The 25,960-nt window shown below is 42.1% G+C and overlaps 1 protein-coding gene across 1 annotated transcript in view; it reads right to left on the minus strand.

The window, feature by feature from the left end:
- Positions 1-245: 245 nt before the first annotated feature.
- slc36a1 (solute carrier family 36 member 1) overlaps positions 246-25,960 on the minus strand; it is an 85,563-nt gene continuing 59,848 nt past the window's right edge. The window contains exon 13 of the mRNA XM_034690905.1: positions 246-2,224. Coding sequence (XP_034546796.1) covers positions 1,947-2,224 — 278 coding nt within the window. The 3' untranslated portion in view covers positions 246-1,946. The remainder of the gene's footprint in view (positions 2,225-25,960) is intronic.

Consider the following 25,960-nt stretch of genomic DNA (forward strand, 5'->3'; position numbering starts at 1 on the left):
CCTGTAACTTAAAAGAAAAAAACATTGCACCTTAATTTTTTTTTATTTTTGGATTAAAGTCAGAAATATGACTTTAATCCCAGAATTAAAAAAATATATATTGTCCCTCAATTTATTTTTCAGAATCCTCCCAAAAAACTCAGAATTTACTTTAATCTGAGATTTAAAAAAAATGATATTGCACCTTCATTTTTTTTAATTCTGAGACTAAAGTCAGAAATACGACTTTAATCCCAGATTTAAAAAAAAAAAATGCACCTTTATTCATTTTTCAGAATCCTGAGGGAAAAAATCAGAATTTTCTGTAATCTCAGATTTAAAAAAATTGTATTGCATTTTTTGTATTGTCTGTATTTTCCCCCCCAGTGGCCCTAATCCTCTTCTGTAGATAACAGTCACATGAACTATTCCATTTTTCTTTACTTAACAATCACTTGAATAAACGCAAATCCTGTCTCATCTTGAGTCAACTGTAAGTATATTTCCAACCAGGAAGCCAGACAGTTCTCCAGTGCACTCTACAAACTAACGGTCTCTCTTATAAGAGAGTAAAGCGCTTAAAAACACGTCAATATTTGGGTCTTGGTTACTGAAGCTAGCTCAAAGTATGTGGTAACAATGACCTGTCTGTGGTGGTCCATAAGCTGGTTCCACACCTGATTTGTCTTCTGTGGTTAAAACACTCACTATAGACGAGATCCTCATACAACCCCACTTTAAAAATCATTTGAAAAAATCAAACTAAAACTTGAATGAAGAAGAAAAATCACACTGAAACTATTAGAATTTGGATTTAAGACCCCAGACTTTCTCATATTGAGCATTTCATAAGTCAAGATCCACATGTTGGACTCGAATGATGAAATAGAGACGTGATCCTGGATCAGTATCTCGGTTTAGTCAGATCGTCATGCTACTCTGGCGTCCTGGATAGTTAAAATAATGAGGCACAAACACACACAGAGAACATCTAGGATTACCGCTTCATCAGGGTCCAAGATCTCATCATCCTGTCATATAACTCTACTTTCCCTTTGATTCATGTTACTGTTTATATAAGCATAATCTAAAACACTTCCCACCTCCTCCACTACATGTCTGCATTTCACAGGGTCCATGTTAATCAAACATTTAACATAGTTTTTACCCATACAAAGACAAACTTAGATGCTATAATTTAGAATTAAAGTGCCTGCTCTGTACAGAGGATTAGTTTGATTGTGTTTTAAGGTGTTGATCTTGTTACCAGGAGTCAGTTATCAGCAGCAGGATTCAAAGGATCCATCGCTCTTGTTCATTAGGGGGCTCAAACTCCAAAGCATTTTGATACTCAACCCTTTTCTTTTTTTGTGTTCTACATTTAATTACAAATCTCTCATCTCTGCAAGTTCTCATCTCCAGTTTCTCTGGACTTTAAGTTTTTTTGCGTGATGTGTCGTTTACGTCGAAGCTGAATAAGGCATAAATCAAAGTGCAACACAAAGAGAAGTTTCTTGTCCTGGGCGAGGCGGTTGGTCGAACTCTGAAAGCTCTACAGGAGAAGCAGTTTCGGGATGAAGGCTACAAGTCAACACTACTTCAACAACAGCGTCTAATCTGGAACTTTCAAAGTCCAAATCAATACCAGTTTGTGAGGTAGTTTGATTTTCTGACCCAAATATGAAACACATCAAAATACTCAGACTGTGGATTGATAAATTACCTCTACAAGTCCCTCTTTGAATGGTTTAAATAATGTCCTACCTGAAGGAATGACGTTTTCAAATCTTTTCATTACATTGCACTAAATAACCGTACTTAAAAACATGTGCTAGATTAATCCTAAAATGGTCACGACATCCAACAGCAGCAAATCAAAGAAAGAAATGATAAAAAATGTGCCCTAAAAAACGTGTACTAAACGGCGTGGGTGTCAACATCCACCTGCCAACAGTCCCTCCTCTTCATCACTGCACCAGGTAAGAAGAGAACGTCTCCTCTGAGAGTTTGAGTCCGTTCCGAGTGATGATTTGCTCGATGGCGATGTAGGTCCCCGTGAGGAACCCGACCAACCCGAAGACGCTGATGATGACGTTCTTGACGGCCGAGATGGGTGACAGGCCCTCCGAGTGGAACGTGACGATCTGAAGCAAGGGGGGGAAGATCAGCGCCAGGAAGCTGCTGCTGACCGAGCCCACCAACGAGATCACCAAGTCCAGCTCCGGAATCAGGATGGCGAGAGCACCTGGAGGAGGACGAGAGGAGAGGGATGAGTAAGGCAGGGTCAGAGACGGTATTAAAGAAGCTCCTGTGACATCGCCCACTGGTTTCTACACCGGCGTTGTCGTATTGGAACCTGAGTTAGTCACAGGCCGAGAGGTGGAGGTGAGGAAGTCACGACGCACCCACCTGTCAGTCCAACCAGCTGCTGTTTCAGAAGCAAGTCATGTTTTAACACAGGATTCTGCAGTTTCTCTGAAGCTCTGCAGATAAAATCCACTACAAACACAACTCAAGATTCTCCTAATCGTCCAATCAGGAGGAGTCAGCATCACTGGAGGACATTTTACTAAAAAGGTATGTCCCTTTTGTTCTCAAGCATCAGATAAATCTCATTCTTAATGTGATCTAACTCACAGGACAGACTCTGTCCTCCTTTATTAAACCTGCTGGTCTCTATAGAAGCTGTTGTTAATGTTCCTGAACGTTACTGTGCACAGAGGGACCCTCATCTTTTAGTTAGAATAAACTCAACACAGGATTCTGTGACTGTTCTCTATGAGACGATGAGTTTGTAACCCAACAGAAGAAACATTGTCCTCTAATATCGCAGAGCAACCTCTTTGAAAAATGAACAATGGACTATTAAAAAAAAATGAAGACATAAAACAGTTTTCAAGGATGACCAGGAAAAGTATTCAAGTGGATCAGACATGCTCTACTCCAAAGCTGAAGCTCTTCACATTTGTGTCTGACATATTGAGGCTCATATCCCACATCTCCATCCACAACCAGGACTGATGTAAATATATGAACTCTAAAGAAGGACCTGACAGCTCTGTGATGTACATAACTATGACCAGAACCCCCCCAAAGACCAGGAGAGTAATCAGAAGGTTTACATCCAGCTACAAACCTCAAGTGCAGATATTCGGCTGATAATGTGCGAGTCTACCCTGACCTCTTTTCCACCAACGTGAACCGGGTTGTATTTCAAGGCTGGTGCTCGCGCTGGTTGAACTCACGAACCAGCGCAGCACCCGTTTGTTTTTCCGCCCGCTCGAGCCCCTGGAAGAGTCACCTCATGACGTCAGATTTATGTGACCGCTTTTCCCAGCAGTGCTAGCGTGAACTTTCCCTCACAACAACAACAACAACAATGGCGGACAACAGCAGCTTGTCTCCTTGGCAGACCGCTGCTCTGCCTTGGAATCCATTAGTCTCTTTGATTTTTTCCCTGCAGGACGATGGAGGAAACACGTTTGGTTTGTGTTTTTGATCACGGCAACCCCGCGCCTCACCCCTGACGTAAGCGGTTCGCGGTTCTAGACCAGCAAGGAGTTGGAGCGGCTCTGGAACCGGTTTCCCGGGCGGCAGCCGGGTCAGTCGCATTTGAAACATGAAAAAACAGGTTCTCAATTGAGCACCGTCTCCGAACCAGCCCTGAAACTGCCTCTGTAGAAAAGGGGTACCTGAGAACTGATGTGAGTCATAGTTTTAGCCTCCTCGCTAATAGCTACAGTGTGCCGCCTGTCAATCAAGTCAGCCACGCCCTTAAATAGCCAAAACCCATACCCGTAATATCTTCAAAACTAACAAGTTATAAAGTATTCACCCTCCTGTACAGTGTGTGCCGATAGAGAAATGAGATATTCACACCAAAACCATTTTCAGAACCAGGCTGTAAACATGTTTATTTCTGCTGTAAAGATCGTCTTCTTTGAATGGGTGTGTATGTGGTTTACGGCGTTTCTGCAGCCAGCCTCAAGTGGACGCTCAAGGAACTGCAGTTTTTAGCACTTCCACATCAGCCTCATATTTTAAGACCGGATGTTGCCGCCTTGACTGAGTTAGTGTGAGTATATTTTTTTAATATTGAATAGAAATAAATCCCAACAATGTCTTTCTAAACTTCTACAGAGCCTTTAAAGGTGACATATCACGCTTTTTTCATCAACATATATGTTGGTCTAAGAGGTCCCCAAAACATGTCTTTAAAGTTTATGCTAAAAAAAAACACTTTGAAATCAGATTTTGGTCTGCCTGAAAAACCCTCTTCTTCAGTCCTCCTCAGAACACTCTGTTTTCTCTCTGACCACGCCCCCTCAGGAAGTGGATGTGCCTCGGCTCTCCAGCACGTTGATCTAATGTTTACATGTTGGCTGAATATACACGGCTGCTCAGAGATCACGTTACTTCAACCCTCTGAATCTGATCCAGAATCTGATCCTGACGGAGAGGCGCCTGTAGCAGGACCTTTCTGAACCATTGGTCACAGATTTAGTGTTTCTTGTTGTTTTATTTATCAGTATGTCGACGTGTGTCTTGGTACACAGCTACCAACATGTAGCTATGTGGCTATGCTAACTAGCACTAGCACTTTTCCATGATAAATAAAAATCATCCACTAGATCTTCAAATCTGCAGACGTGGGGAGTAAAACCAACCTTTGTGTTTATTAAGACAGCCTACAACTAGCATGCCTCCCTCCTAAGCTCCTTGTTAGCACACACGTGTGCAGGTAATGAAAAACGGAGGAGGGGTTGAGTTGTATTTTATACAGTCTATGGGCTGAACAAGCTCCGAGCTCTGACTCCGTGACAGACCGGATATTGTTGTGACGTAACAAAAACACGGAAGTCTGAAACGGCTGGTTTCACACACATTTACAGAAAGGTGGAGAAATCAGAACAGGGGCAGAATGGATTCTTTCCATTCTCGGGGGGTTTGTAGACAGGGACACATATTTCAGGTAGAGAACCATTAAAAAGTCAATTTTGCATGATATGTCACCTTTAATCTCATGGTTGTATGAGGTTGAACGCCAAATTCAAAAAAGTCCAAATGACCTTGCTGCAATGATGAAAGGAATTTTAAAATGTTTGAAATGCGACTTTTTCAGATTTTTAATAATAATTTCTTCAGCTGATTGTGAAGCTTCCCCCACTGCTCCGCTGTTTCTTCTACTACAAGGAGTGATTGTGAATTTGCATTTAAACCAAAAGGCACAGAAGCCATTGTGCAGGGTTCCTTTATGAGGGCTTGTTTTTTGTTAATGCATTGACAGAATCACGGAAAACTCTTACATTGTGTTTCGTGAGGCGAATTTAATAACACCATCTCTCCGGCAAAAAGCATCTTTTCTGATTTAAGCCATCCATCCGCCGTCACACAAGGATGATCACGTGTAATAGAGGGGCTCGATGAGGAAATGACTTTGTTGTTGACAAGATAAAAGCAACGGTTTCTTCATTTTCATTTGCCCCGACGCACAAATCTGGTGGAGAAATGAAACCTGCAGTAGAACAGAGCGGAGGGAGGGGGGGGGGGGGTTATGGAGATGAGAGTGGAGGAGGAGAATTTAGGTGAAATGTAGGAGGTAATAAAGAGAGGATGTGGGCAGCGGAGTAAAAGGGAGAAAGAAGAGAGAAATAGAGAAAAAAAAGGAAGGGGGCCTTCGGTGACTAAATAAAGCTGTGACGACTGTGGGGACTGTTTTTTCACGTGTGGGCTGGAGCGGTCGCCACACCGCTGCGCCCCCCCGGGGACCTGAGTCACCTTTATCCGCGCCACATTGTCACGACCGAGGTGTGTGTTTTTCGTTCCTGCTGACAAACTCCAGGGCTGAGCTTATAACCCTGAAGCGAGCACATGGGCGATTGTTACACGCATGGACACACTTGAGAAGAGACCGGCCTGCTTTGCTTCACACCCACACACACATGCAGAGCTCTGTCTGGTAGCATCATCTCCAACGTCAGAAGAGAGGATAAGTCGGCGGTTCTTGTTCTCTCATTGCGTCGGACAGCGGTTACAGCAGCTGATAAAAGAGCCTTTGAACCGTAATCAATCACACGCTGCTGCGTCTTCTAAAGTCTGTCAAATTAACCCTGCGAGGGCGACGGCAAGGTCGAGCTTTCATGTGGTAAGCAATGGTGAAAGCAACCTCTCCACCACTTACTCGCAGCAAGTAAACCCTGTCACTTCTGAGAAGAGGCCCGCGCCGCTGAAGTGTGCTCTTCAAACTAACTGTGAAGCTCTCCAAAGCATCAAACAAGGCGAGCACGGCGATGACGCAGGACGGCGAGAGAAGAGGAAGGGAATACCTAAAGACTGTGTGTATAGCAAATATAAAGAATAGAGCTGTAGCTTGAGAAGGCGGGTTGCTGTTCCCTGGAGAGGCAGGCAGAACGTGGATCGTCAGGCTGCTTCAAAAGGCCCGAGGAGGGAACGCTCCCAGCACATTAATTTGACCGCCCAACCTCCGTTCATCTCAAGAAACAAAGAAAAGATACAGCTTTCTCCCCCTCTCAGCCTGCTGGAGCTTTGGTATGCTGGAGAGCGCTCCACATAGTCAGAGGAGCCCCCTTTGGAGGGAAACCAAGACAATGGAGAAGAAGAACATGTGATGATAGTGATTTTATGAAGTGGAGAGTGTTTGATAGAGGCAAGGTGAATGAGTGACCTTACCAACAGCGAGGCTTTGAGGCTGAACAAGGAATCTGCTGAGTTTCAAGTCTCTGTGAGGGCAAGACGATAGTGGAAAGAAACTCCCTTCAGATGGGAGTTCAGGGCTTTAAACCCAGAGCCTGAGTTTTACATATCTTAGGGTTTGAATGATCTATAGTTTCTGAAAGTTTGGGAATACCCGTGTGGATTGTTTGAGCCAGGAGTCATGAAACGAGGCTGACTTCACCACCTTACAGGGCAGAGGAGTTGGTGCTTAGAGGAGGACTCTGTTAGACTTTGACAAAGACAGAATACAGATTATAAAGGATAAGAACTGGAATATTGGGCTCCACGTAAACTGAGCTGTATTCAGACTTGATCAGAAAACCAGTGAATGGAAACCCACCAGACTGAGACTGAGCGCTCTTAGCAGGTGGCAAGATCGGTCTTAGATACTAGAGACCATTGGAACCATATAGACCTCTTTTCCACCAACGTGAACCGGGTTGTATTTCCGGGCTGGTGCTTGCGCTCGTTGTCTCCTTGGTCAACCACTGCTTTGCCTTGGAATCCATTAGTCTGTTTTATCTTTTCACTGCAGAACAATGGAGGAAACACGTTTGGTTTTGATCACAGCAACCCCGCCCCTCACTCCTGACGAAAGCGGTTCGCGGTTCTAAACCAGCAAAGAGTTGGAGCCGCTCTGGAACCGATTTCCTGGCCGGGAGTCGGTTCACTCACAGTCGAACCACGAAAAACCGGTTCACAATTGAGCACCGGCTCTGAACCGGCCCTGAAACTACCTTGGTCGAAAAGGGGCAATAGAATACCTAGAGTATCAACGTGTTTAAACAACACTTAGATGTTTACATGTCCATACAAACATCTTAGTATAGTGTCATAAATGCTACTGAAACAGGGCTTTAATATAACCTAGATATCTAAAAGCTTAACTTTTTAAGCAGATCTGACCACGATTCGTTTTAGCTGATGTTTAGCCTGTCCCATTGAATGTTACTAACCATAGACCTTTCTGGAGTCCCTGAGCTCCCTTGTCTCGTAGGTCCCTCTGAGCTGGCGTAGACGTCTTCCTGCTGTGGTCGTGCTGGACTCCAGCGGCAACAGCTTCTACTACTCGTCTCATCACTATCACTTCTCTCTCTTACTCTCCTCTATCCAACTTTCAAGAGCCAACTCGGTCGAGGTGGTTCATGAGTCTGGTCCTGCTGGAGGTTTCTGCCTGTTAAAGGAAGTTTGTCCTCGCCACTGTAACTAGCTAAATACTGCGATGTGTAATGTTCATGGTGGATTAACGTGGGGTCAGACTGAGTCTTATCCTGTCTTGGTGTTGGGTCTCTGTTCATAATTTGACATAGAGTGGTCTAGACCTGCTCTGTTTGTAAAAGCGTCTTGAGATAACGTTTGTTGTGATTTGGCGCTATACAAATAAAGATTGATTGATTGATGTCTCTTTAAGGCTTCACAAACATCCTTTCCTCTGATTGGCTCGCCTTCCAGAGGCCTGTTGGGGGGCGGAGCTATGGGCAGAGCATTTCCTTCTGTGTTCCGCTATTCCAGCAGCACAGACGAGCCAATTAGGAGACCCTTATGAGATGACATCATTATTTCAGCAGGTCTCGTGAAGATCTCATGAAGATCTCGCAGTATTTGAAGAACGGACCGTTTTGAGAACTTTACTCACAGATTCAGGGATTACTACAACATATGCATGCTTAGCTATTTGGAAATCGAATCAATTGAAATATGAGAAAGCCTAAGACCCTCTCTTTAATGCTTTTAGCTGCACAGACAGAGGTCCAAGTTTAAATTCAGAGCTTGGTGAGAATAACAAAATGAAAGCTTAACACATCTCACAGCCTTATCGTCACCGAGTCTGAAGGTGAATTGGTTCAGAAATGTGTTAAGTTATCAGATCTTCACTGCAAGACAACATGGTGTCCAGAAACTGGAAGCTGAGCTCCTCGCTTGACACCCTGCAGCACACAGACAACTGGGCAGGCTGAGGCATATAAGAAGAAGATTAAGGCGGGGTGGAGGAAAGTGGAGGGAAAACTGTCAGCATGCTGTTACTGAACTGAGCCCACAACTTTAAAAACCAGTGGGAGAGACAGCACGTCAGCCAGGTGGAGTCAATTACCTCCAGAGGCACACAGACACAGGGAGCAGTGGTGGTCGCCTTGAGATTGGATCAAAGATTGAAATGAAGGGTCTTGGTTGCCTTCTCACCGCAGTCAACCTGGATATAGAGAAACGCCATTCTACGGTCTCATTTCTTCACCTTGCCACCAGAAGGACGAAGCCACAGCGATCATCTGCCTCAAGCTCAGGACTATTCATCTGGTAACACCCTGAGTGAGCGGCTCAGCGGACTGAAGCTCATTAATAAACGAAGGGGGGCTCAGTCTCCTCGGCAGATTCCTTTTCTTCGTATTTTCCCTGGGACTAGCAAGTGAACAGTCAAGGTCTGAGTATGCTAATGTTTATTAGCCAGGAGTCACTCTACTCACCATGGAGCCAGCAGCAGCAGCAGCAGCAGCAGGGAGAGAAAAGCTTTGCTGACAGTACAATAAAGAGGCTTCATTTCTGCGCCCTGTCTATTTCCTGTCAATGCATTAAAGGTGACATATCACGCTTTTTTCATCAATATATATTGGTCTAAGAGGTCCCCAAAACATGTCTTTAAAGTTTGTGCTCAAAAAAACACTTTGAAATCAGATTTTGGTCTGCATGAAAAACGCTCTTCTTCAGTCCTCCTCAGAACACTCTGTTTTCTCTCTGACCACGCCCCCTCAGGAAGTGGATGTGCCTCGGCTCTCCAGCACGTTGATCTAATGTTTACATGTTGGCTGAATATACATGGCTGCTCAGAGATCACGTTACTTCAACCCTCTGAATCTGATCCAGAATCTGACCCTGACGGAGAGGCGCCTGCAGCAGGACCTTTCTGAACCATTGGTCACAGATTTAGTGTTTCTTGTTGTTTTATTTGTCAGTATGTCGTCGTGTGTCTTGGTACAGAGCTACAGCTACAGCTATGAACATGTAGCTATGTGGCTATGCTAATTAGCGCTAGCACTTATCCATGACAAATAAAAATCATCCACTAGATCTTCAAATCTGCAGACGTGGAGAGTAAAACCGACCTCTGCCAGAAAGGCAGCGGGACCTTTCTGAAGGATTGGTCACAGATTTAGTGTTTCTTGTTGTTTTATTTGTCAGTATGTCATCGTGTGTCTTGGTACACAGCTACAGCTATGAACATGTAGCTATCTAGCTATGCTAACTAGCGTTAGCACTTATCCATGATAAATAAAAATCTTCCACTAGATCTTCAAATCTGCAGACGTGGGGAGTAAAACCGACCTTTGTGTTTATTAAGACAGCCTACAACTAGCATGCCTCCCTCCTAAGCTCCTTGTTAGCACACATGTGCAGGGAATGAAAAATGGAGGAGGGATTCAGTATTATTTTATACAGTCTATGGGCTGAACAAGCTCCGAGCTCTGACTCCGTGACAGACCGGATATTGTTGTTACGTAACAAAAACACTGAAGTCTGAAACGGCTCGTTTCAGCACACATTTACAGAAAGGTGGAGAAATCAGAACAGGGGCAGAATGGATTTTTTTTCATTCTCGGGGGGTTTGTAGACAGGGACACATATTTCAGGTAGAGAACCATTAAAAAGTCAATTTTGCATGATATGTCACCTTTAATCAATCATGACTAAGAATTTGGGAAACATCACAAAGTTTCCCAAGTAGATCGAGTCTAGAGGCAACTAAAGATGAGAAAGCTCTGTTTTCCTCAGGATGTTTAAACGAGGTGATGAATTAGCTCATTAGATGAATGACAGCTTAAACTTAAACCACACTTTTCATATATATAAATTTATATATCAGTTTGCGCCTGAAACGGTACCTCTGCTCTTATTCTCTGTCCATTCATTCATATTGATTGATGCACTCTCCAAGTGGGCCCTGCTCCGCTTTAAAGCACCGCATGAAACCCTTAAGATATGAGCTTAAATGAGTTTTGTTTTCCCCATGGTAAACTGTTTTATATTATAATTCCATAAAACTGTTAATGAGAGATCTGTCTCACGGTCAGTTATGACTCTTTCCGTTATGAATTCTAATCTCTGAAGGTTTCAAGTGTTTAAGACTTCTGCAAAACTAAGATAAGAACTTCATTTTGGACTGTGCAGCAGAGAAGCAATTATAACTGAGGTGAGCAGGTGCAATCTTTGGGTCTAACAAGTTTTTGATTGGCTCCTGTGATGATGTAACAACAGGAGCGATTGAATTCACATGCACAACAACTCCCACTCCTCTAGCGGTTCTGCTTCCTGTGGTTTTGCTTCTGCAGAGTCAAGATGTCAAAGGTTAGAGTCAGACACGCCGACTGCTCTGTTTAAAGTGGTTGCTTTTTATTTTTGCAACGATGTGCCGGCTACAGTTGTTTCAGTTTGTGACAGCCACTTCACCTCAGACTGCCTCAACAACGAGGGTCAGTACAAAGCAGGGTTAGTTTTGACACTGGAGAAGGATCTTTCCAAACAGTTTGTGACTACAGACTGAATAAAAATGGATGTAGTATCTGTGGCGTCACCCATCTGTTCCCGAAGCCCTTTTTTGAAGCCAATCGTCAGTGGGTGCCATATTGGAAAATGCTGAACACAACCTAACGCTATCCAAGCTAGTGTGAGGTAAAGAGGCGGGCCTTTAGCCTTTTACAGCTACAGGGTGCCGCCTGTCAATCAAGTCAGCCATGTCCTTATTTGGGCAAAAGTTGTAATCTTAGTACCTTCGAAAATACAATTATAAAAAGTTTGCCTCCTGTACAGTGTGTGCTGATAGAGAAATGAGCTACTCAGACCTAAATTGTTCTTCAAACATGTTTATTTCTGCTGCAAAGATAGTCTTCTTTGAATGGGTGTGTATGTGGTTTCCTGTGTTTCTGCAGCCAGCCTCTAGTGGACGCTCCATGAACTGCAGATTTTAGCACTTCCACATGGGCTTCATAGTTTAAGACCGGAGGTTGCCACTTGTTTGTGACCCCAAAACAGCAGACAGGCCATTGAAGAGTGTTGCCGTTTTGTGGTAATATTTAATTTACTACAAGTAACATTTGGCTTGGTTCTGGTGCACCATGTTTGTTTTGGTGTTTTTCCGCCTCTACATCCATCTGCACAAGTCTGCACCCTTCCCCCTTTGGACAAGATTCAGGAAGCACCTTGTTATCATGGCATACACCCACTCAGATCAGTGCATGAATGAGGTTAGAAACGGAGAGGCTGTGGATCCTCTACGGTGAATTCAAAACCTTGTTTAAAAGACATCTAGGAGATATACGAGACCCTTAAAAGTAAATGTAGGGTGTTGTTGATTTAAGCTAAGTGGTCTTATGCTGAGCCTTTTCACAGTCAAGATAGACTCTGAATATATCACGTACCATCTCATTTGAGTAAATGCATTCATGGATATTACTTTGTCCTTTCTCAAACCCAGCAGAAGTACTCTGCCTCCGGTTCCTATTGTGCAGTTTTGCAGATGTGATTATTCCATTGTGTACAAACTCTGTAATCCTCCAATGAACTGTAGTCCCTGCTGCTGGCTACTATTTAATTTGCTGCTGCTGTCTATTGACCTATGTTATTACACTGCAGAGAGTGATCTACTGCTGATGGCAGAGCAAACAGTAATAGTGATTCACACTGAGAAAATTGGCAAGACTCCTTGAACTTGTAGGGGTTCAATGCTGTGTTCATGGACACCATCTCCACAATCACTGGACAGTGCTCGTCAGTCCACCCGGTCAATGACGGATCTATAAACCATGGTGTTGCAAAGAGAAAGACGAAGTTATAAAACTGGGGTGTAAGCTGATTTACAATTCATGTGCTGTGCTCTTGTCATTACCGGCAAAGTTTATGACTTGTCCAAACAGCCATGATCCCTAACGATCATTACCTTGGCATCAAACGCACCTCCTCTGCTGTTCTCCCTCCCCTTTGCCCTCCATTTCTCCATCAACCCAACCTCTGGCTCGACTCCCCCCTCTCCCACTACTTCATTGGGCTGTTGAGTCAGCAATCAGCTTTTCTCCTCGCCTCATGAGCCGACAGATGGTGTTCTCGATTACTCACTTTGGACTGCTGCTTTAAGAATGGATGTTTCAAACGTACGGAGCGTTTTTTGTACCGCCACAAGAGGAGAAAGGAATGATGAAGCTGTGACTGTTTCACTGTAGGTGTGAGGTCAATTAAAGGGACTAGGGGCCATTCATCCAGCTGCAAGGGCTGAGCTGATGTGAGTATCGAGTGATGTACACAGGAAACTCTGTGAAAAACCAGGTGAATGTTCGACAGGGAGCCCAATAAAACAAATACTTTCTGGATGCAGCTTTTAATGTTGAGACTTTGGTGCTTGTCTGCGTTTTTTATGACTGTAACTTTATATATTTGGATCATATCACATTGTGAAACAGTACGCGAGGCAGACTGGTCCGATGCGTACTGTGAAATGTTTGGCGCCCAGGCTCCGGCCTCATCACTCCCTGCAGATAAGTTTACATGCAGACTTTGAGGAGTGATGAGCAAAATATACTCAACACCCCCGGAGCCTGCAGGTGGATGCTGGGGTGGCGGTGGGGATTAAAGAAAATTCAGCAATAGGCATGCAGCAGCAGAGTCGTTGACAGGCAGAGGGAGAGATGGGAGATTTCCCCAGTTTAAATAGACCGCCAAATTGAGAAGCAGAGGGCGTGATTGGATGATGGTTATGAGAGTGGGACATGTGACGTGTGTAGCAGTGCAGCTCGAGTTGTCTGCCTGAACTAGCTTGCAGGCGTTGCTCCATTTTTGGAATACTGCAGATTATTTCTCTTGTTCACATACTACATACTGAATTTTGGCCAAATCAGTACGTACTAGGGGTGAGCCCGACTAAGGATTTTGTTAGTCGAATCTGATTCATCAGATTTTGCCCGTAGTGGATGAATAGTGGAATGTTTGTTGTTTTTCCTTACTGACCCAAAGTCTGCATGATGGTGACCGCATGACAATATTACGCATAACCCTTTACAATTAAGAGACTGGTAGCTTAAAGTAAAAGGGACAACAGAATATTATGAGATGTTTTAAATCTATATTGCAAAAACAACGAGGTAATGAAGGAGAGAAAACTCAAATAAGGCCACCATCAGTTAATCATGGAACAACGCTCCACTATAGAGTAAGGAATCAGGAGATATTTAAACAGTGTTCACACAGCAGAGAGCAGCACTGCAGAGGGTAGTTTGTCCAACTTAAGACTAAACATTTGTATAATGTTCAAACTCAAACCTGAACCAGCTAAAGGGTTTTTAAATCTCTTAACAGAACCTTTTAAAACAGTCTTTCATCTCGTCTTTGTCCGCGTGAGTCTTTTCACATTGTACGTGAGGAAAACCATCGTGTGTACGGGCAGAAGTGCGCTCCTGTCTGTGTTGACTGTAAATCCTGTCTTTGAGAATATCCTCTCTGATGGTGTGGAGGTGGATGGGATGCTGTGGATTGTTTTTGAGGCTTCAGACAGCTTTGGGTATCCCTCCTGGTTCTTTTGGCCCCGTACAGTTTTTGTGTGGTCCGGTAATCCTTGATCTCACAGCCCTTTTCATGAAGCTGCTCCTCATCTTCATCACTAGTTTTTAGGATCAACTGAAGTTTTATTTCCTGACATTTTGAGCTAAGAAAGATCTTAAGGCCAGCTGAGGTACGTCTGCTCCACAGGTCCCGCTAAATGGGAGAGTCCACCTTTAATTACCAGGGGAGATTTAATTACCACTTTAAGGAGATTTAACACTTCAAGAGCTGTTCTCAGAATTACATTAAATAAGTCTATATTTATATCAAAATAGGATATATGAGACACTATTTTTACAGGAAACAGGAAAATAGTGTAAAATTAGGCATTGAGCACCCCCATGGTTTGAATGGAATGATCCACGTTTTATATGCAAATATTCGACTATGAGATTGGCAGTCAACTAAGGCTCGTTAGAACGAATCGTCGAATATTCGACTATTTGGGGATCACCTCTAGTACGTTCTACTAGTATAGTAGGGCGGTTTCGAAAACAGCCAACCTAACTTCTGTTGAGCTAGTGTGAGGTAAAGAGGCGGGCTTTGAGCTTCCTAGCCAACAGCTAGTGTTCCCGCCTGTCAGTCAAGCCAGTCATGTCCTTATTTGGGCAAAACTCATAATTTTAATACCTTCTGAACTGTTGCTTTATAAAAAAAAATCACCCCCCATACAGTGTGTGCCGATAGAGAAACTAGCTATTCAGACCTAAACTGTTTTTTGAACCAGGCTGTAAACATGTTTATTTCTGCTGTAAAGATCTTCTTTTTTTGAATAGATGTGTATGTGGTTTCCTGTGTTTCTGCAGCCAGCCTCTAGTGGACACTCAATGAACTGCAGTTTATAACAGTTCCACATTGGGCTTCATATTTTGGGACTGGAGGTTGCCGCTTGGTCAGGAGATGTGACAGCAACCACTAGAAAATTTAACTATTTTTGATTGAGCAATCGAATCACTGTAGCTTCACTATCAATGCCTTTGCATTGTTTGTTTTTCCGTCTGAAAGAAATATGATCTAATGTTGCTTCAGTCATGTTTGCAAACTTTTATGTGCCTTTTTTTTTTTTGCAGAACAGGTTCCATTGTCTATGTTTTTTGCCTCCATCCAAATTGTTTGTAGGCTTACGATTTGAGGAATGTATGAAAAACTCAGATGTGTGCCAGTATATGTATATTTATAATATTTTGCTGCATTTTAGTTTTTTAAATTATTATTATTATTGTTTTAATTTTGTTATTCTTATTCTTATTTTGTTATTGTTACTCTTATTTATTTATTAAGTTTTCTGTATGTGTTTTATGTGTGTAATATTCTGCCAATATTTAGGGGGTTTGTATGTGTTTTCTGTATGTTTTGATACATTTTGTGAATACCCTGTAAAATGTGAAAATCAATAAAACATATGTTTACAAAAAAAAAGTTTGTAGCTACTTTGAGTGGTTTCTGTCCGAGAAAACACATCAGTGTCAGTGAGCAAGGCTTCTGTGCGTACTGGTTTCAACAGATTTGCACTCATTGGGTAAAAGCCGTTTTTCTGAAGTACGTCGACAACTTTGCAAACTGTTTGACAAACTTTGATTTACTTTAAAGCCAAATGTAGTACAATGCACCTTCAGTTCAAGAGCATGCCTTTTACAGACGCAAGTTTGAGTCATCGTGACTCCAGGAAAAAATAAAAGGAATTTTCATTCACCAGAGAAATGTGACGAGCCGGTCCTTCACGCATATTTATAGAAAGCAGAAACACTCCCTTGCTCCTCAATTACAAACTCTCGTTGGAGGGTCTGTCTGTCAACCACTCCTTCTAGATCCTCTTCAAACCATGTCTTCAGAAATTAATACATTATTTCAGTCCTTGGGATAACATGCAAGAGCGTTTTGGCCAAGTGAAAATATGACGCACGCTAATCAAAGTCCAATTCACTTCACCATGGCTGATGGTTCTTTGAAATTACAAAACTACCAGCCAACAGAAGCTGGTATTAAAACCTTTTTCCAGTCGCTGGGTTCATTTAATCGGGAGGTGACAGTCCGCTGCAGGCTGGTAATCAAACCTGACTGTGCTGATTTTTTTATTTAATTTTCATTTAACCTTTATAAAACCAGAGCTACCTCAATCATCTCAAAGTTTCATTTGAGGTGGAAACTACGCCGAGTTACAAACAGCAGACAGAAACTATTAAAGTGGTACATAAAGCGGTGTGAAACCTTTGCTTGTGGCAGTGAAAAAAGTTTCTCAGACTAAAAAGGATCGTCTCAGGATGTGTGATGACTCAAACTGAAGACATACTGGAGCGACAGACTAAATCACAGGGTTTGTTTGCACCGACCTGCAGGCGTCTTCAGGTAACTTTTAAACTAGTTACAGATTCAAGCCAAAGAGTTCCGGCTTTGACTCTCTGACTCAACCTCTTCACGACTCGATAAAGAAACCACGGCATGAGTCAGTCTAAAGAATATAAGGCAGTCACAGTCCTAAACTTTCCTACATGACCAAAAACAAACCCATTTTAGGAACTTTATTAAACTTTTACTTGTAGATTTGTCTTCATTCTGCCCTTCACAGCACAAACTCAAACATCTTATGGAAACCATAAACAAAAACATCTGCTCAGCATGCTTTTGGAAAGGGTTGATTTATACAGCTGCACTTTCTTGGCATCAAACCTTTTCTCTGTCTCTGAGATCATTTCATCATTTCTAAATTTAAGGCTAAAGAACTTTGAAAGGTTGACAGAGCGAACTAAGCGGTCAGTTGTATTCGGAGACATTCTTTCCTTACAAATAAAACCAGTCATCTGTTGTGAAAAATTATAAAGATAAAGAAGAAAATGCATTTATTGAAAAGATACACTGGTTTTGTATTTCTGAGTCTGGACATCAGAATGGCGAGCTCTCTGGGTGTTTTTAAGAGTAAACCTAAGACTTACCTTTTCAATCTGGCTTTTAATTTAGAGTAATTTATTTTTAGCCTTATACTGCAATATTATTATTATTATTATTATTACTATTATTATTATTATTATTATTATTAACACCATTATCATTATTAACACAATTATTATTATTATTATTATTATTATTATTATTAACAATATTCTTATTATTATCATTAATAATAATACAATCATCCTTATTATTATTATTATTATTATTATTATTATTAACACCATTATCATTATAACTCAATTATTATTATTATTTTTTTTTATTATCATTATTTTCAATATTATTATTATAATCATGAATAATAATACACTCATCATTATTATTCTTAATATTCAAATCCTCATTATTACTAGTAGTAGTATTATCATTATTAATAAGAATATTATCATCATCAATATTCTTATTTATATTATCATCATCATTATTATTTTATGATCTATTTTATTATTTTTATTAGAATTATTCTTTTCATAATTATTGTTATTACTATTATAATTATTACCATTAGTATTAGTATCATCATTATTATTATTATTATTAATATTATTATTGTTGTTATTAATAATATTATCATTATCATTCTTAATATCATCATTATTAATCTTATTCTTATTATTATGATCATTATTATTAACATTATCATCATTATTTACATCATTATTATTACTATTATTATTGTTTTAATAAACATTTATTTGTCTTATTTATTTATTTATCTGATCTTTTCTTTTTTTTACTTTAACTGATTTTTAATTCTCCTTTTTACTCTAACTTATTTATTCAAATTTACTGCATTGCTTGTATTTTATTTTGAAGTATTTCTTATGTTTTATTATGTCTTTCCTTATCTACCCATCCCTGTTGTTTTCTGTCTCTCTGCTCTTTTGTGAGGCACTTTGTATGTATGAAAGCTGCCTTATAAATAAAGTTTAATTGTACTTAAAGTGCACTGATTCGGTCGCAAAACAAGCCCAACGTTCGATAGCCCTTCAGCAGTGAATGATTAAAATGAAGGCAGAACCGAGGCATGCAGAGCTCCTTCTCTATAAACACGTTAGGCCAGCATGGAAATGCAAATGAAAGGTGATAAAAGCTGACTTTAAACGTCAAATAACAACGAGGACATGCTAATGTATCGCAGCATTATCAGCGTATAAACACACTCCTAAGTGTTGATCCTAAGTGAGACAGATTTTGGCCTTGTAGAGCCGCCTGGACTTTGTGTGTGTGTGTGCTGGGTAATAAGCCTCAACGCCGAGGGTGGGTGCAGTGTGTGTGTGTGTGTTTATGTGCTTCCAGGTGGAATTACCACAAATGCAGACGAGTGTTTACCTTCTGTAGGAAAGGCGACATTTGTGGAGAATGATTGCTCTAAATTGCATGGCTGTGAGGGACTGTATGATAAATAAGTATGTTTTGCTGCTTGTTTAGAGCGCAGTTTCATGAATAAATACATATCAATCCCTCCTGAAACTGTAATTTTGAAATAACTGACGTGCATCTCGGGCGAAACGGAAAGCAGGACTTGGGGTGAGCAATCATGTTTCGTGATGAGATGGAAAAAAAATAAAGTTTAGATCAGATTATGAGGAGGAACCTGTCGCATTCATGAACAGGAAGTTGAAGAAAGGAGAGCGTACTAACAGAGAATCGGAGCAGGATAAAGAAAGGTCATCTTTTCTTTTCATTCAACAGCTAACCTGCTGATGTCCATCAAACTGTAAAGTATAAAAGGAGATGAAACCATACAGATCAGTCAAATACCACAGAGGAAAAGATGAGCTTTCCAGGCATACACTGCACGACCAAAGTTAACTCTACAGCCTCTCAAGTCCGTCCCTGAGGCTGAGATGTTAAAGACAGCCTCTGTAATTTGACTGAACATAACAAAGAAGAAAGGTACGGGTCATTAAAACTCTTAAGGGTTTATCCTCTACGATGCATGAGGTGGTTTTATGCAACTCTGGTTATTTGATGTTGAGGTAAATACCCTCTAATTGTTGGTGGGAACAAGTAGAGCTGGGCGATATTGAAAAAAAAGGTGTCATCACAATTACATTTTTCATATCGGTTGATGTCGATAATTATCCCCCAATAAATATCAAATCATTATTTCATTTAAAGCTGGGGTTGGTCGTCAGATTTAGATCCACTTTTTGTTATACTGGTTAAAATGATCTTTATGTCCTGATGGTAATCAATACATAATGTGTTCTTAAAAAAGAGGTAAAAAAAGCTGCTATCTACAGCCGGAGTAAACCTGGGAAAACACCAACCAATCACCGTTTTTGGGTCCCCAAATTTTAAACCAATCAAATCCTGTCCTGCTGTTCTGCCCGCCTCCTGCAGAGCGTACATTTCCCCGGCGTTCACTCCCCGTCTCCTGCCTCTGCTTCCCCTGACTCTACTGACTGACCCTCTCGCTCCACCTCAGGCCTGTCCCCTCTGACCCCATGAGGGTCTTTGCTCAGGACTGTAGTCCGGATCAGAGTCTAAAAAGCTCTCACTATGGGGGCTCTGACAAGCAGAAGAATGAATGACATTTAGTAAGTCCTACAGAAATGTAGATGTCCGGACGCTGTAGGGATGACGAGCCGATTCGTGAACACGTTGATCTTTAATAACCGGTCACTGTCGGCCGTTACCACGCCAACCAACAAAGCAACAATCAATGTTTGAATGAATGAAGAACTTCTCCTCTTGTCTCTCCTCTCTCCCACTCACACACTCTACACCTCTCCTGATGCCTTCACTGACCGTCAACACTGTAGGAATTAAGAGCATCTACACTGAACAGGTGTAACAAACAGTAGAGCTGTTACAGTGTTATATATGTGTTATAACTTTTCTCCTGATATCGTGTCACCAGTACAACTGGATAATGCTAGAATGACAGTCGTGAGTGCTAACAGCAGCCATGTTTGTTCGTGTTTTTAACTTTCACTATGAGAATGTTTTGTTGAGGACCGGTTTGGAATCAGTCACCATCATATGGTCGCAGGGGCGTCGTTTTGAAGGAGCTCAGAGGGGAAGGGAGGGGTTAGACGGAGTCCTGAGGAAATGCTACATTCAAACTCATGCTAGTTTTCTGTGACTACCAACCCTAGCTTTAATGCCTCTTATAACTATATCATCAGCTACGCCACCTTCTCAGTACAGCTCTTCTATCAAGAGAACAACTTTCATATAATAGCGTTTTCATGCTGTGACTGAGTTTAGTAAAGTTTTGATGCCTTGAAATCAATATCAGCGGTTGAAGGTTGTGCCATCAAAGCGCACACTTTAAAACCTTCACAGTTCTTTTCTCTTGAAGAAGTTGAAGAAAAGCCTAAACTGATAAAAAAAACTCAAAAGCCCTTTTCTTCTTTCAACAACAAACAGAAGCTGTAAGCACCTTTAGGGGATACTACAATGAAATAATGACAAAAGGAGTCCAGCACTGCGGACTCCCAGCGGACACCTTACTTTATCTCCTCAGCAAACAAGGCGGAGGATAAACGAGCAGCAGGATCACAGAGACTGTTGTCCTTCTGTGGCTTGACATTACGTTGACCCGTCTGTATTTAAGAGCCCTCGGGTGATACTCAAGTTTTTGAGGTGGCATGAAAGTGCAAGATAGGCTTAACACAGGCTCTTTTACAGAGTGTTGACCTGTTCGTCCTGCAGTAGAAACACAACTTTTTTCCCCTGTCATGGGTCAAAAACACACTCCAAACTAAAGGCTGGAGGAGGCGGATACTTCTCAAACAAGCCCTTGTTGCCTTTTCTTAACAACGATGAAGGAAACAATGTGAGGTCACCGTGGGACAGATGTCCTGTTTGACATTCTGCTGACTCTCCCGGGTATAAAAGCCGTACCGGAGTCTCTAAACAGTTACCTTCCTGCTGTAAAAGTGCAAACTCCGAAAAACTTAAAATTCCACAGTCTCATCTTGTCAGGACACGAAACTTCACCCAGCAAGCTCCTATTTCCCAACGCAGCCACTTTGTGACGCTTTATACCAGAGGAGAGCTCAAAGATAAGAGAAGCAAAGATCAAATGTTGATGACTTTGGTTTTTCTCTCCCTGGACAGGAAACTTACTTTTCAATGCAGGAGAGCGAACATCTCTTACTTAAGTTTCAATTTCATGAACCATGTACTCAGGCAGGGTTTGGCAGCAGTGACATCCAGCTTGAGTGGCTCAAATTAAGACACGCTCCAGCTGAAAAAAACGCCCGGGAGAGTTCTCTCTACTGGATTTGAGGACGATACGAACGAGCGGGGGCGTTTTGTCACATTTTGCTTATGCAGCTTAGGAGAGAGATAAATTAAATGCACAGTTTTTTAATAGCCACTGAATATGCAAGCACACAGTTATGGTTATCCAAGATCTGGGTTATCTTGCACTAGCATTAGTGAAGTCATGTTGCAAATTACTGCAGCAGCAAAAGAGCCTAAACGCCCTCGTACAACAACTAGCCACCAAGATGTCTTGTTGTGCAGTTATGTCTGAGAGGAAGAAGAGTTTTCTGTTAAAATAAAATATTACTGGGCGCAGATTTGGCCTGATGGCTAAATTGCGCATCCATAAAGCGGTTGACCCAGGTCCCCTTTCCCGCATGTCACTCCCCCACTCTCTCCCTGCTTCCAGCACTATCCACCGTCCTTCCCACCCTAATAAAGGCGCAAAACAACTTCCTTCAACAGGCAGAAACCTCAGGCAGAACCAGACTCATGTTAGACAGCCATCATGCCTCGACCGAGTTGGGTCTTGAAAGAGGGACGGAGGGGAGTAAGAGAGAGAGGTGATAGTGATGAGACGAGTAGTAGTAGCTGTTGCCGCTGGAGTACAGAACGTACGCAGCAGGAGGACGCCTACAGCAGCTCAGAGGAACCTACGAGACAAGGGAGCTCAGGGACTCCAGAAAGGTCTATGGTTAGTAACTTTAATGGGACAGGGAGAGGTAAAATAGTTGATGAGGGGGAAGGGGGTGGGATAGGATCCCAGTGTGTCAGTGCGCCAGTTCCCCCAGCAGTCTAAGCCTCTAGCAGCAGAACTAAGAGCTGGTCCAAGACTGATCCAGCGCAAACTATAAGCTTTATCAAAAAGGAAAGTTTGAAGCCTACTCTCAAAAGTAGAGAGGGTTTCTTCCTCCCGGAACCTGACTGGTAGATGATTCCAAAGGAGAGGGGCCTGATAACTGAAGGTTCTACCTCCCATACTACTTTTAGAGACTTTAAATATGACCAGCAGGCCTGCATGTTGGGAGCGTAGCGTTCTAGAGGGGTAATAGGGCACTATGAGCTCTTTAAGATACGAGGGTGCCTGATTTTTAAGGGCTTTGTAGGTTAAAAGAAGGATTTTAAATTCTATTCTAGATTTTATGGTGAGCCAGTGTAGAGAAGCTAACACTGGAAGGATGTGCTCTCTCTTCCTAGTTTTAGTCAATACTCCAGCTGCAGCGTTTTGAACTAGCTGAAGAGTCTTTAGAGACTTATTGGGACAGCCTGATAAGAGGGAGTTACAGTAATCTAACCTGGAGGTAACAAATGTTACTAGTTTTTTTTGCGTCGCTCTGAGACAGGATGTGTCTAATTTTAGAAATATTATTACTTTCAAAAGAAAGGTGCGTTCAAAAAATGTTCCTCAAAGATTCAGATTCTTGTTTTTCCTGCAGCTTGCCCCAGCATGCAACTGCTTGAAAAGTAAAATTAAAGAATACATATGAGCTCTTTGCGACTTAACTTTCTTTGGTCTTGTTTTATATGCTTGTAAGAAAGTAACATCCACCTGTAAGTGTCTTGCAAAGACTTGTGTAAGTTGGATCCACTGAATAAACCAGTATAAACCTGTTCTAACACAACCCTGCCCCGGTGCATGAAGCCACCTCCACGAAGAAATGTTTTTCCATGTTCAGAACTTGACTGTCTCCGGCCTGAGCCTCATCCAACACCTTTGGGAAGACCTGGAACATGCCAGACCTTACTGCCCAACATCCAAGTTTGAGAACAGTTAATGGGTTGTGGCTGAATGGCAGCAAATCCCTGCAGTCAGGTTTAACATTTGGTGGGGAGCCTGCAGCCAGTAGAGTGGAGGGCTGGAGCAGCAGAATATGAAAGCCGTGGGTTTGATTGACTTTTGGAGGAATCACTACAGGGCTGTTAGCTCTGCCCACGTGTGTGAGGCAGATTTTGTACCTGGTTTTCATGTTCATTTTAATGTACTCAAGCTAGGGATGTCAACAATTAATCGAGTATGGATTAATTGATTGTTAAGAACTTACACAAACACATTTTTTTGTTTAGATTTTCTATCACGTGGAACAAACATCATGTGGTCTCATATTTTGTTCTGCTATCAGGGAGGTGTTTTGAGTTTAAAGCATGTTTCGATGTGAGTCAGCTGACTGAAGGTGTTGCTCACAGCGAAGGCGCTCAGCTGGGGGCTGCGGCTGAGTGACAGGTCTCCATGAGCGCTTTTTTTCTCTGCCGCCGGACTAATAATGACCCAGTTTCGCTGACCACGTTCACATGATTATTTTTCTCAATAAGAACAAGTAGACAGAAAACTGGACTCTGTGAGTCTGAAACATGTTTCTGTTCAGTTCTCTTGTTGCAGTAAATCCACATGTTGTAGTCTGAGCCTTCGCTTTATGATTGTATTTCTGCAGAGATTATGAGCCTGCTCCACAAGTAGATATTCAGCATGTTTATTTTTTTTTTAAAGTTATATTTTTCTTGCATTTTTGCCCCGATGGATAGGACAGCTGAAGAGAGACAGGACATGTGGGGAGCAGAGAGAGGGGGAGGACATGCAGCAAACAGTCGAGGCTGGAATCGAACCTGCGACCTCCGTGAAGAGGACTATAGCCTCGGTACGTGGGGCACAAAGACAGCTAGGCCACCAGCGCCCCATATTCAGCGTGTTTAACATTTTGAACACCTCAACACGATCCGTAGTTATTCAATACTGTCAGTTCTCACGGTTCGCATCGTATCACGGTTTTGAGTCACGGATCGGATCATTTTTCGGATCAGCAGAAAAAAAAGAAAGAAGAGAAGACAAATATAACTTTGTCCTCTATTTATTTTGTATAACACTTGTACACTTTTGCCCATTAAATAAAAACAACATTAAACTCAAAATTTACTGCATGTGCAAAGCACCCTATCTGTGGGCCCAGTCCTGCCTCATTCACTGCATTTCATGGCATGACAAGTGAAGGAGCAGAGGAACTTCTAAAGTTTCACTCCATACTTCTTTCAATCGCTGATTTTCACCGTCCACTTTTCTTTGAGCTGCAAACTGTGAACACACCGTTTTATTCTAGGGTCCTACAGTTGGCAAAGTGCCAACATGTGAACTGCTCCATAAATGAAAGTGAAAGTTAAAACTTGCACTGGCAGCATTGGACTCCAAGGCTGTTTCCGAAACGGCCTGCTACATACTACTTACTAATGTAGTAGTCAGTAGGTATTGCCTACTACATACTGCGTTTGAATTTAGTATGTAGTATGACTGTTCTGTCCGATATGTCATGCAGCATGCTGAGCCAGACTTCGCTGGATTTCCGGTTTCGGAAAGCGGAAGTAAACAACTGCGAAGCCGATAAATAAAATGCTTATTTAGAATCCATTTATGATTTGAAAAGTTAGGAAGTGGTTTATATGTAATTTGATAACTTTCACAGCACCCAAAAACAGATTTCCTCCCGTCAAAAAATGAGGAAAAAGAAAAAGCAGAACGAGCGCTGTGCATTATGGGAAACGGTACGCGAGGCAGACTGGTCCGATGCACACTGAGATATTTTCCCGAATCAGTAGACATCCGGGGAGTTTTGGCTTACTGCAGATTTTGCTCTTGTTCACATACTACTTACTACATACTGAATTTTGGACATATCAGTACGTACTGCTAGTATAGTAGGCGATTTCGGAAACAGCCTAAGTGACCCAGTAACAGCCTGTCTGCGTATCGTTGACATGGAGACAAGTACCAGTAAACACGCGGTGACCCGACCAAAACACAGAGTGAAGGAGTAACAGTTCGGGGGCCACAAATGGGCGGCCGGCGGGCCGAATGCGACCCTGGGGCCGCCTATTGAGGGTCTCTGGTCTAGTGGGTGCGCAACTGAATTTCATAACGTGTCTCAAGCACATTCAGCATTCTCTGTATTTCACAGGGAAACCAAAATGCTCCCATACATGTGACTTACAAGATGCAGGAGGGTTTTCTAGTTCCTCTGCTCCTTCACTTTTATTTTTTTCATCAACCAATTCGCGGACCAAGTCCGTGCCGAACTGTGGAGAGGCATCCGTACAGATCACGGATCAACGATGATCCGTTCCACCACTAGTCAGTTCTATACATTGTGTCGTGAAGGAAAATTTGTTTTAATCGATTATTGATCGTTAACACTTCCAAAGATCGATAATGGAAAATACTTGAAATTCAAATCCCTAAATCAAGCAATAAAAATGAAAAAGGATGACTCTGAGATCACTTTGTGTCAAATTAAAGGCTCAACTAAATGCTCCTCAATAATATGATTTATAACTCTCTGAAATACACGTTCACGTCTACAGAAAGTTTATCACACAATCAGTCGTCTCATCTCTGACTTCCACCTCTCCTAACAGACACGAGGTAATTCAGATGAGCCCACACAGCTGCACAGAAGCAAAGGCCAAACAACAGAGGTGAGTTAGCTCCACAAGACTTAAAGGTGAATGTGTG

The sequence above is a fragment of the Notolabrus celidotus genome, chromosome 8, assembly GCF_009762535.1.
Source record: "Notolabrus celidotus isolate fNotCel1 chromosome 8, fNotCel1.pri, whole genome shotgun sequence".
Lineage (NCBI taxonomy): Eukaryota > Metazoa > Chordata > Actinopteri > Labriformes > Labridae > Notolabrus > Notolabrus celidotus.